At 36.2% G+C, this 12,560-nt stretch overlaps 2 protein-coding genes across 3 annotated transcripts; one reads left to right on the forward strand and one right to left on the reverse strand.

The window, feature by feature from the left end:
• Positions 1-1,185: 1,185 nt before the first annotated feature.
• On the reverse strand, positions 1,186-3,533 carry and3 (actinodin3). Its single transcript, XM_081353726.1, has 5 exons — positions 3,508-3,533; positions 3,155-3,209; positions 3,038-3,079; positions 2,743-2,909; positions 1,186-2,008 (listed from the first exon to the last, which is right to left on the reverse strand). The coding sequence occupies exons 1-5, from the start codon at positions 3,517-3,519 to the stop codon at positions 1,376-1,378; spliced, it is 909 nt and encodes a 302-aa protein (XP_081209852.1). The 5' UTR covers positions 3,520-3,533; the 3' UTR covers positions 1,186-1,375.
• Positions 3,534-5,137: 1,604 nt separating this feature from the next.
• ap4m1 (adaptor related protein complex 4 subunit mu 1) lies at positions 5,138-10,496 on the forward strand. 2 transcript variants are annotated; one of them, XM_081353510.1, is made up of 15 exons: positions 5,138-5,376; positions 5,832-5,917; positions 6,021-6,127; positions 6,236-6,332; positions 6,434-6,544; positions 7,325-7,405; positions 7,493-7,555; positions 7,648-7,714; positions 7,797-7,850; positions 8,606-8,712; positions 8,800-8,891; positions 9,168-9,212; positions 9,353-9,403; positions 9,489-9,606; positions 9,682-10,496. In XM_081353510.1, the coding sequence occupies exons 1-15, from the start codon at positions 5,319-5,321 to the stop codon at positions 9,871-9,873; spliced, it is 1,329 nt and encodes a 442-aa protein (XP_081209636.1). In that variant the 5' UTR covers positions 5,138-5,318; the 3' UTR covers positions 9,874-10,496. The 2 variants fall into 2 exon arrangements, with proteins under 2 accessions (XP_081209636.1, XP_081209637.1); XM_081353511.1 differs by having other exon boundaries at positions 5,165-5,376; positions 6,236-6,329; positions 9,682-10,241.
• The last annotated feature ends 2,064 nt before the right edge of the window (positions 10,497-12,560 follow it).

Consider the following 12,560-nt stretch of genomic DNA (forward strand, 5'->3'; position numbering starts at 1 on the left):
TGCTATTTTGTTGAAGAATATCATCGAAAAATAACTGCTTTTGTGTATGAGCAATTCAAATATATTTTTTATATATTTGTTTATACAATTCATAATATTTTTGGGAGTGTGGAGGGAGGCGTGGAGACGAGGTGGCCGAGTGGTTAAGGCGATGGACTGCTAATCCATTGTGCTCTGCACGCGTGGGTTCGAATCCCATCCTCGTCGAATTATTTTCAGGAAGTTGGTATGCTACGTGTAAACAGTATCAGGTAACCGAAAAATGCAATGAGTGAGAATGTTTTCCAGCTATCAGCTTCCAAGGTTTATCGTACTTTTATGAAAGGTACACATTTGGGTTTGTGGAAAATTCACTTTGTTCTACACAGGAAATGCTCATGTTCCTCTGGTAACCTAGCTGTTTTTGTCACTGATAAAACCACAAATACAAATCTAAAACAGGTGATCATTATGTGTTTTCAAAAAACTACCTTACACGGAAGTGCGTACAGGCGCCGTGGCTTAGTTGGTTAAAGCGCCTGTCTAGTAAACAGGAGATCCTGGGTTCGAATCCCAGCGGTGCCTTTTGAATTTCGCAAACCGTGTTTCTTGTGTGAGTTTGTACGAAATACAAAACTAGAAAAAAGACAACAGTAATGCGTTTGTTGAGAACGTAAGAAATATTAGGATTTTGTGAAAAGTTGACCATGTCTGAAGACATATGTAAAAAAAACACAACTGTGTCAAAGATATTGCACTGGTTGAGATCTGTGCTCTGCAACATGCACAAGTTAAAAGAGTCAAGATAGCCTCCTAACTTTTGAAAAGGTATTTGGCAGCGGTGGGATTCGAACCCACGCCTCCAGAGAGACTGGAGCCTAAATCCAGCGCCTTAGACCGCTCGGCCACGCTACCCTATGCGGCCATCTAGAAAATGGTTTACAAATAGATACAATAATCTATTTCCAGTTCTTGGAATGATTAATGTTTTTTGAGATACGAAAGAATCTGTTTTTCTATAAGCGTTTCCTCTCCATGACATGACCTGATGGTGTCAGTGTCCACATATACTTTTATTTAGGCTTAAATAGCCTACATATGAAACAGCCAAAACGTATAAATAATAAAAATAATTAAGAAGACAAATCAGTTTTTATGTAAAAAAAAAAAAGAAGAAGAAGAAGAAGAAGAAGGTGAGCATGTAATAACTGTGTCCATATTCTTTATTCTGGCCTCCACATTTGTTTTATTTAAATCTAACATTTGCTAGCCTACATTTTATAAACAAGAACATGGTTTACTTTATTTTAGAAATTATACATCGCTGTGATTAAAAAATACATGAATGTAAGGGTAAATTAATAAATGAATTAACACATTTTTTTAGATTTGAAAATCAAGGTGCTGGAGCTGCATGGCGGAATGGATCATATAGATCTTGATTGAAGTCATATGGGTCATAGGTTGGAACTGGAGCATTTAGAATTTCTTTGTTCCCTGTTTCCGGTTTTAACTTCTCAGCTGGGAGCACTGGTTGCGGTTCGATTGTCTTCACTGGCCTGGGAGGACTATCGATGAGGCAGTCAGGGTCCCAGTAGGGATCACAGTCATACTCCATTCCTTTGATAATTATTGGAGGAGGAGGAGGAGGAGGTGGAGTGGATTTTTGTGGAGGAGGAGGGGCAGACGTCACTGGCTCTGAGGCAGTTACAGGTGGAGACGGGGGCTTCTGGACAGGGCTAAGTTTACAGTTTGGGTGGTAACGTGGATCGCAAAGTACAGGTACCCCACCGGCGGGAAGGTACACAATATGGGGCTTGCATTGGGGGTCTTTTGAATTACATAGGTACATGACATCCATCTTGGAGACCGGTGGTAAGGTAGGGGGTGGAGGCTGGGTTGTGGGTGGAGGCGTCGACTTAAGTTGAAGACCGAGGGTATTCTGGTATTTGGGTGCATCAGGGCCATAAGTGAGCTCCAGATGTCGCATCTGCTGGTAAAGCATTCGAAGTTTGTCTATCTCATAGAGCTAGAAGAGAAAAATAGAAGGTTGAACCAGAGAAAATAAAGCTCTTTTGTGCATTTCAGTAGACAATACTTCTGTTTTTACTTATAGTGTATATTGCTGGGTGAGGCAAAAGCTTAAAGGGACAGTTCACCCAAAAATCACAAAATCACAGAGTTTGGTTAATCTTTGAAAACTTAGAAGATCCAACACGAAAGATCCAAAACTTAGATTAAACTGCTCAATTTTATTGTTTCTTTTTGTGACGCCTTTATAACCTATTGGATCTTCTAAGGTTTGGTTACCTGGACTTTCAATAGAAGGACAGAAACTTTTCAGATTTCATTAAAAATATCTTCATTTTTCGTTTCCAAGAGTAACCAAAGTCTTATGGGGTTTAGAACGATACAAGGGTGAGTAAATGATGACATAATTTTCATTTTTGGGTGAACTATCCCTTTAAGTACCAATATAACTTAAAGAATAACTCAAAACAATATTTTATCAGTTATCAGAATCATAATTTGAGGAAGAATTATTCATGTTTCATATTTCACTAAATTAATATAACATTGGACTTATTTGATTAGATTTAGACCAATTTATTTAATAGGCATCATTCATTTGATCAAGAACAGCTCTTTACTGCTAATACTACCAGTGGATTTTTTTTAATCAATAATAAGTTATATATATATATATATATATATATATATATATATATATATATATATATAAAAAAACAATGTTCTTCTTACCCCCTCAGTGTGACCAATACTGCTGTAGTAACGATAGTAGGACTGAAAGTCTGGATTTTTGCGATACCAGTTGGGGTCAGTGGCTCTCCTCAGACGGGCATGTGCCAGAAAATCATGGGCTTGTTCAGAGTCAATGCTGACGGCTGGATTAGATGCTGCAAGAGAAACTAGAAATAATGCATAATTAAAATAGCTATTATGATGGAATAGTCTAGAAGACAATTTTCATATGCGAATGGTGTTGCACTGGCAAAAGTGAAGGGACTAAATGTGATTTGAGATATTTCAATCTTACCTATGTCCTTGGAGACTTTTGCTAGAGATGTGGCCTGCGACACTGCGAAGATATTTTATTTAATATATATTTAGCTGAATATTCATTTATTGAGGTTTTGGATATAAATAATCATACCTGGCAGAATTAACAAGCAGTGCAGAGCCCCCAAAAGGCACAGCAGATATGTCACCTGAAAACAGTTTTTTTTGCACTATTAACAATCCTTATTTTACCATACAAACATTGAAATAGATCTACAACATTTCCTCAACTGATTAGTCTGATCTGTTGAAATGTACTAGTCAATGTTAATATATAAAACATGAACTACATATGTCATTGTGCACTGCTAGATTAATTGGAATGCATACTAATTGCTATAACAAAATGGCATGTAAATTAAGGTTTATACATCTAAGCATTTTGTTTTGCATGTAATTGACTAACTTCTTAACTTTGAAAACTGAAAGAGACATAAAATCACTCACCTTCTGTCTCATCTTTGGTCTCTGTCCAGATAGGAGAATTTCAAATGGCAAAGCCTTAAATACTGGACTCAATACCAGCAATTGCATCCTTACATTTTATTGGCTGTGGAGATCAAGAAGCTCCTCCCTCCTGTTTTACCACCCAGTTTATTTTTTACACACACTTTAAAATCATTTATAACTTGTCACCTACTTTGTGGGCCAACAAATAAAATAAAAGCTCAACTGAAACTAAACTAAAAACTTAAAATGTATATTGTGTGTGTTCCCCCTTTTTATTTACAGTCTCAGTTACCAAATATGTTTTACCAGTAAGGTTTTACAGAAACTTGTTAGAACAGATACATCTGCATTTTGTTTGATTGATCTTATGGCATAAATCACACCATTAAGGGATCTATTATGTATATGACATGTTGTAAATCTGTTCCCTCAGGCGTGTTTTTGGTACAGGGTCGAGAAGTCATTGCTTCAGCACAACATAGTTTCAACATCTCCGCTGTCTGGTTTGAAAAATAACTCAGATGTGTGTGTTCAGGTGATGATAACATAAGCACCCCTGTCTTTAGAGACGCCGCACAAAATTAAACCTTTACTCCAACAGAAACAGCTGGAGCTCTAATTTTGGACTCGAGAACAAAAAATACATATCTTGAACCAAATACCTCTTGAAAATACCAAATCTTCTGAACTTTTACAGTGATGATTTTAACAATAGGTAAAGGTTTAATATGTTAATTAAGGAAAGGGGCTATAGGTCACAACTATGTTTTTGCATTTCAGTTTTTTTTTCCATAATATGTTGCACATGTGGCAGCAGGAGAGAAGAAAGGATCAGAACACTTGAAGGCGGTAAAAACTAGAGAGCAGTTTGCCAAACAGGTGTGATCGAACAGAGCTGGAATCTGAGATATGCAGGAAAACAGAGGGTAGCTGATGATGATAATGATCAAATAACAGCAGGACTCGGCATCAAGCTGTTATTGCACACAGGTCCTGTTCACTCTCATCCTCATGAGAAATAATGAAAAATGATCCCGTCAGTAAACCCTATTATTCACCCATTTTTTACATTCACCCTTCAGTGCAGTCATTCAACTATCACATGATGTCTGTATTTGTCAAAAGCAAGATTCAGATTTAAGTTCTGAACATTTTATCTGAAGACAAATGTAATCAACATTTACAAACACTACTGACTCAGTACAGTGTAACACTACTGAGTCACTAGTGTTTATAAATGTAGTAGGCTAGTGCATTACTTGTAATAGCCTAAGTGTAATAAGTAGCCTACAACTTATTACTACTTATCAGTACTACTTATAAATGTAATAAGTACTACTAACTCAGTAGTAATGAGTAAGAACATCGAGCAAGTAAGGAACATTGCAGTGTGCTTTGTGATTTTACCTCACTGACTACTCATTCACCTATTACGTATTGTGTGTCCCCTATAGACTTCAGGAACTTTCCTCTACATCAAAATACATTTATAAAAACATAAAAGAACTTAAAATCATACTTAACATTCATTTGCTGTTAATTTTGAGAGTAGCTTCAGACTTTTAGGCGTCGTTGTCGAGGAGCAGTTCATGTTCCAACTCAGTAGATGGCAATAAACGTTCCTGTCAGTACGCGAGAGTTAACGAAGAAGAACAAACCGGCTGTTTACAGTCATAAAGCTAGCAGTGATGAAACATTTGAGCAATTAAACGGGTTAATTTAGTCCTATTTCAGAATACAAATGACGGCAGAAGAGAGAGCAGACTGATTTTTAATAATATGAAAAAGAATCGTGTGTGCTGAAGAAAATGATAAGTCAAATTTTCATCTTGTCATCAAAGGGAGATCATCTCATATATAAAGACTGTATCCTTACCACTGGCTTATTCATTTGTGAGATGTAGGCCTAATCTGTTTAACGTTACACTACAGGTCAAACGTTTGGAATAATTAAGATTTTTAAAATGTTTTCGAAAGAAGTGTTCACCAAGACTGCATTTCAGTTGGTCTAAACTACAGTAAAACAGTAATATTGTGAAATATTATTACAATTTAAAATATAACTATTCGAATAATATTTAAAATGTCATTTATTCCTGTGATGGAAAAGCTGAATTACTGAATTACTCCAGTCTTCAGTGTCACATGAAGAGAAACTGAGATTTCTTTCAAAAACATAATAGAATTATTTGAATGGCAGTGTGTATCTCTCTGGTTGGGGACAAAAATCACATTATAATGAAGCCCGTCCGGCCTGTAATGCTTTTAAGAGTCATATGCCAAAATCTTAGTTATTAGTTTTTCTTAATTCTGTGTGTCAGTTCGAGGAGAGGTCAGTAAAGACTCCATCAATGTATTCTATGAGATGGTCACAGCTCTTAGTGGGGATCAGCCTCCGGTTGTCATGGTAATGTTTGGGCATCTGATGTCTGACTAGTTGTTTTAAGAATAGAATGATTTTGCAGTGCATTATTTTGACTATGTACTTACAGTTGTTTATCTTGTTGCAGACACACAAAGATCATCATTTCATCCATGTAAGGCAGGGTGGGCTTTACTGGGTGGCGTCCACCAAGACAAACCCATCCCCCTTCACCATAATTGAGTTCCTCAACAGGTTAACAAATATTTATTTTATCAGTTATGCTACATTATTTTTATTATTACAGCTATTTGTTACCTGTGTAGATGGCATGATGATGAGCAACTGTTTTATGTCTCTCAGATTAGCAGCTCTTACAAAGGACTACTGTGGCAGTTTGTCGGAGAAATCAGTGCGGATGAATTTTGCTCTAATTTATGAACTGCTGGATGAGATGGTGGTAAACGTTCTTATTCTTTCATTTTTGTTTTTACATTAAACAAATATGTCTTAAAAGCACAACAACACAATATATCCTTCCTCTATGTCTCTGATCATCAGGACTTTGGCTACATACAGACGACCTCAACTGACATACTGAAAAACTTCATCCAGACAGAAGCTGTGTCATCCAAACCCTTCAGTCTCTTTGACCTCAGTAATGTTGGTCTGGTAAGTTATTGTTGTGTTGTTGTGGTCTTTTATAGCATCTTGTTATGTTATGGCATCTTGCTATTAATTTTTTTTTCTCTCACATGTTTTATTTCTAAATATTTTAGTGTTTTTTTTTGTTTTTTTTTACAAATAGACTGGTCTCCATTATTAGTTTGATTTTTGATTAGTTTGATTTGTTTGATTAAAGTAAAATAAGATATACAAAAACTTAAACTCATTTTATTTCAGCTAGTTGTCAAAGCAACATTTCTCATTTTCATTTAGTTTTACTTGGAGTACTAAAATAACCTAAACTAAAATAATAATGAAAAAAAACTATATAGAAATATTAAAAAAACAAACAAATACTAAATAAAATGTCATGCAACAAAATTACTAAAAGTTTAACTAAATTAAAATGAAACTTGAAAATATGAAAATAAAGACTAATTCTAAATATTAATAAAAACTATAATAGTATCTAAATGATGCCAAAATAACACACAAACACACACACACAACACACACACACACACACACACACACACATATATATATATAAATGTTCATGACAAAAAAATAAGTTAGTAAAAAAATAGTTATAATTTTAGCTTTTTATCATTTTAAATCTTGATTTGTCTTATGTGAATAAATGTTAACCTTGGAAGTGTTCTGAGTCCCCATGGCATCTTAGTTCAGAACCACTTCTTTTTAAGGCATTGGTTATTCACCAAAATTAACCATATAACTCTTTTTAAATCTTAATAAGTAAAACATTAAAATTTTTATATTTTGTAGTTCGGGGCTGAGACACAACAGAGTAAAGTGGCCCCTAGTGTTGCAGCGAGTCGTCCTATAATGTCCAGTCGAGGAGAGCAGGTGGGTTTTCCTTGATTCGTCAGTTTTACATGTTATCTGTGATGATCTCAGGAAATTAGTATGGAGTTTCTGTCTCTCTGGCTTCAGGGTGGAAAGAATGAGATCTTTGTGGATGTGATAGAGAGGTTGTCTGTGGTTATTGGCTCCAATGTGAGTACAACTTGAATTATGTTTTAAAATAAAACTGCTAATTGCTTTCTTCACTTAAAACGCTTATCTTTTACATTTATGCTTCTTTTAAGGGAGTTCTAATGAAAGCAGATATTCAGGGAGAGATAAGAATCAAATGCTTTCTTCCAACCTGTTCAGGTGAGTTGGCTACATCTTGCGGCCCAGATTGTGAAATGATCTTCCCTTCAATTATAGTATATTTATTTTCTTCATCCTGTAGAGATGCGGATTGGACTGAATGAAGAGCTCAATATTGGAAAGTCCCAGCTGAAAGGTTGAGTATGAAATACTGATCAATACACACACCACACATATCTTTCATTAATGATGCTGGAAGTGATTTTTGAGAAACAGTTGAAAAGTGGGCTGGAATGAACACCACAACATAGTTGTCGCCAATCAGCAGTAGGAGGCGTGTCCACTCAATTCAATTCAATTCAATTCATACACTCATGATGGGTTGTAGAAAGAGAGATGGCTGAGAGACATTACAAATTAGAAAAGTCAGAGGAATATCACAGGAAAAACAAGGGTTATGATCAGGCAAGAGCTTCAGGACCCGCGTTAATATTAGAAAAGCTTTCCAGTGCTGAAGAGACATAAGCAGGAAGGCCTGAAAACGAACACAGAGATTGCGTTGTTTCTGCTCCATACGTGAGTAACATTGGTTTTGCTATGTTTCTCAGAACCAAGATATGCTGTTGTTGTAATGCTAGCTATAGTAACAGGACAGTTTTTAGTGTCATTGTTTGTCTAGCAACAAACTGTTGCTTGTATAGACTCTTGTACAGTACATACATTTTTGGGTCTTCCTTGTCAATCGTTATTCATCTTCGCTTTATTTTTTCCATGAAGCATTTTTTTTGCTTCATCTCAGCTATGATAAAGAGACATCCACTTTGCATTGCATGTTTGTGCATTTTGGGGGTAGGGAAGGGTTTGTTTGGTTTGATTTCGAATATCAACAGTGTTTCTCAGAAATCACTACACCTTTAAAAGTGATTAAATCAGTTTCCTTCTATTCTTCAGGCTATAGTTCAGCTGTGCGTGTAGATGAATGCAGATTCCACCAGGCTGTTAAACTGGATGAATTTGATACTTTCAGAATATTGAAAGTTTGTCCCAGCCAAGGAGAGGTAAATTGTCGCTACACACACAGAATTGCACTTTAGTGTAATTCCTGCATGGGTAGTTACTAGTTAGTGATGTTTTTTCCTCCTCAGCAAACAGTGATGCAGTATCAGCTGTGTGATGAGCTGCCGTGTGCACCACCATTTCAGTTATTCCCCTCTGTAGAGAAGGATTATGTCAACAGGTCTGTAAACTGATGTATATTTCATACCTAATGTACTCAATTTAAATGAATTTTAATGCAATTGCAAATTAATTTGAAGTTAATTTTTAACTTTAAATAAAAAATAATATAAACTTAATATTCAGTCATTTATTTTCATTGTGAGTTGGAGATTTAATTATTATTATTAATATTTGAATTGCTCTATTTATTATAAATTAGTGTCATATTGCATAAAAACCTCTGGAATGTGGTACAATAACTGTAATTATTGCTTTAATAGATTTTCCTTTGCAGGGTGTTGATCTTTCTTAAACTTCGCTGTGATCTTCCACCTAAGAGGTTAGTCGACATGCTGCATAGTGCATATAATAAGCCATACGTTAGATGAGTGGGGAAAATGGCATAATCAATACATCAAAATATATGAATAATAGCACACAGTTACATCACAAGTAATGTTCTTTACTTTTTTTCTGCAGTACGGCCCTTAATGTTTCCATCACCGTGCCTGTGCCTAAAGGCTCTGTAAGGTCAGATTATGCATCGCCATGATTATTAGTGTAATTCCGTTTAATGGACCATGTATAACCTCTCATGCTTCACCATCCTGTACAGTATGTCTCAGGAGCTCAGTAGTCCTGACCAGACTGCGGAACTGCAGCCGAAGAGCAAAGCCCTGCTCTGGGAGATCCCACGTTTTCCAGGAGGAGCGCAGTTGTCTGCACTGTTCAAGGTGATGTTATAATACGAATATTTGCTTGACACAAATTGTCATCAGTCACTGATAATGTATATTCTGATCCCACAGGTGGACGTTCCTGGTCTAAGCTCTGCCTCTTTATTGGAGGTCGGCCCTGTCAGTATGTCATTCGAACTGCCCAAACAAACCTGCACGGGCCTTCAGATCCGCTTCCTCCGACTCTCTCCAACTCAGACAGGACTGTCACAACGTTGGGTTCGATATGTCACTCATTCTGACTCCTACACCATACGGATCTGACCTAACCAGATGGAACAAACATTTAATATGTACAGCACATCACTAGGCATTGAAGAAACGCTTTTTGCCTCACCCATCCACAGAAGTTTATTATTATTATTATTTTGTTGGGAAATCAAATCTATGCATATGAACAGATTTACAGGTTTGTTCCTTTTATTTTTTTTATTTGAGAGAGAGTGAACCAACACATCTTTGGAGGTACAACAGTATTGTGTCCAGAATAACTAAATAAAAAGTGAAACACTGTCCATTCCTGTGTTTTAAGTCAAATAAAAAAAGCCCATTGGTGTATAAATATCAAATAGATGACTAAAAACGTTTCGTTTTGTTGTCGTATTTTTAATTAAACTTCATGCAAAAGCAGGTATAAGAGTGTATTCATGATGATTAGAAGCTAAAAAAAGTCTATTAAATTCATAAGGCAAAATTATAAGAGTATAAATCAGAATAAGGATGTCATATCAATGACTTTGTAAGTCAGCAATTTTGTCATTTTCTTCTCATCTCATAATTATGACTTTCTCAGAATTTTTCATAACTACATAATTTCACCATGTGTATTCAGTAAGACTTCTGTATCTCATAATTATGACATTATATCAATTCCTATATTTTAATCTCACTTATGACTTTTGTCAATTTAATCTTTTTATGTCATAGTTATGACCTAGTATGACTTGACTCAGTATTTCATAACTGACTTTTGTATCTTATATTTATTATGATTTGCTAAGGCATGTTTTTCTTATTTGGCAGAAAAGGGCTTCATAGTTTCACTGTGAAAAAGTGGATGGTTTGTTTTCTTCGTTTAGGCCTAAAATGCAGTCTGACATCTCATCTGTGTGCAGATCTGTCAAATTCCCTCATCAGTTTAAACCAGTGTGTTGTGAAACCTTTGCAGTGTTCTACCTTCAAGCTATAATTATAAAGAAACACAACCATCTTCCACATAAATGTCATTAACAGTTTTACTCACTTAAAAGGACTTTGTTGCACTATCCTGGAGTAAAGTTCATAAATGATTGTTCTTTCCCTTAGGATTTTGTGAAACTATGTTGGGTGGACCTCTGTCCCTCTAGGTGGGTTTGGGAGCATGCTCCCCCGCAAGAAAATGTTTTACATTTTAAGGTTAAATGCATCGATCTGGTGCACTTTGAGAGCTCAAAATTAGGAGTTTTAACTGGCTTCAACCCATGAACTGTGCACATTGAACAAAGGAATACCATTGACTTGTAGGCTACCTGGACATTAAAGAGGGCTCAAAGTCTCAAACATCTTTTTAGTTATGAAATAGAGTCTCATGATATAGAGTCTACATTATAGGAAAATTACAATACTTTTGTCCTCATTTCTTCACTTGCAAGAAATAAACCATTGAGCTTTTATTTTGGAGAAAACACCAGATCACCATGATGATCGCGTGAGCAGTGCGCACTTCTCTTTAAATCACGACGCAGCACAAACAGAATACCTAGGATACTTAAAGTCTTGTGCTGTTTTATAAAGGCACAAAGCCATATCACGATTTCGATTTTAGTTCGTTGGCAAAATATAACGCTAGAGACCAGGCCAGGCCCTGGTCTCTTATGTTAGGCCAGGCCCGGAGTGGGTAATCGGGAGAATCGGGAGAATTCCCGGTGGGCCGCTTCACTTTTGGGCCGGTCGAGGAAAGGTTTTTTTTTTTTACATTTCAATGTCACGTTAGTTAGCCTACATAGGCTACACACGTTTCACATTCTGACACCGCAGCGCACAGCCTCTGCATGGGTTGTACCATGTGAGGGAGTTCTCCCCTCCAATAGAGTTGGTTGGGTCCATAGTCCGTCTTTTCCAAAACGTTTTCTCAGGTGGGCTACCGCGGCATCGCCGGCGCCTACCAATAGCTGGGCCGGCCCTACCGTAACGGTGCGCATCAGGGAGGATGGATGGGAGGAAGAGGCCAGGAGGTATGGAAGCTTTTTTCCGCCACAGAATAAAACATTTTAAAAGATAATTGCGACTTTTTATCTCACAATTGCGAGTTTACATCTCGCAATTCTGACTTTATTTCTCAGAATTGCGAGATATAAAGTCAAAATTGCGTGAAATAAAGTCGCAGTTGCGTGTTATAAAGTCAGAATGAGAGATATAAAGTCAGAATTGCGTGATATAGGCTAGTCGCAATTGTGAGTTATAAAGTCAGAATTGCGAGATATAAATACAGAATAGTGTGAAATAAAGTCGCAATTGCGTCTTATAAAGTCAGAATTGCAAGATATAAAGTCAGAACTGCGTGAAATAAAGTCGCAATTGCTTATAAAGTCAGAACTGCAAGATATATAGTCAGAATTGTGTGATATAAAGTCGCAATTGTGTTATAAATTCAGAATTGCGAGATATAAAGTCAGAATTGTGTGAAATAAAGTCGCAATTGCTTCTTATAAAGTCAGAATTGCAAGATATAAAGTCAGAACTGCGTGAAATAAAGTTGCAGTTGCTTATAAAGTCAGAACTGCAAGATATAGAGTCAGAATTGTGATATAAAGTCGCGTTATAAAGTCAGAATTGCGAAATATAAAGTCAGAATTGTGTGAAATAAAGTCGCAATTGCTTATAAAGTCTAAGTGAATTATTATTTAACCTTTACATTATTTGTTATTAATACAAACTACACAATAGTAAGAGCTGAACTGTTGCTTCATTTA

Source organism: Scardinius erythrophthalmus, assembly GCF_964197995.2.
Source record: "Scardinius erythrophthalmus genome assembly, chromosome: 23".
Classification (NCBI taxonomy): Eukaryota; Metazoa; Chordata; class Actinopteri; order Cypriniformes; family Leuciscidae; genus Scardinius; species Scardinius erythrophthalmus.

What these genes read in the sequence shown, in the direction of transcription:
- ap4m1 (XM_081353510.1), top strand. Translation starts at nt 5,319, where the DNA reads ATGATAAGTCAAATTTTCATCTTGTCATCAAAGGGAGATCATCTCATA. An exon ending in TGTCCAGTCGAGGAGAGCAG is followed by an intron (nt 7,406 to 7,492) that starts GTGGGTTTTCCT and finishes CTCTGGCTTCAG; the next exon opens with GGTGGAAAGAATGAGATCTT. An exon ending in CTGTGGTTATTGGCTCCAAT is followed by an intron (nt 7,556 to 7,647) that starts GTGAGTACAACT and finishes GCTTCTTTTAAG; the next exon opens with GGAGTTCTAATGAAAGCAGA.
- and3 (XM_081353726.1), bottom strand. An exon ending in CTGCTTGTTAATTCTGCCAG is followed by an intron (nt 3,080 to 3,154) that starts GTATGATTATTT and finishes ATATCTTCGCAG; the next exon opens with TGTCGCAGGCCACATCTCTA. An exon ending in GTATTGGTCACACTGAGGGG is followed by an intron (nt 2,009 to 2,742) that starts GTAAGAAGAACA and finishes TTTCTCTTCTAG; the next exon opens with CTCTATGAGATAGACAAACT.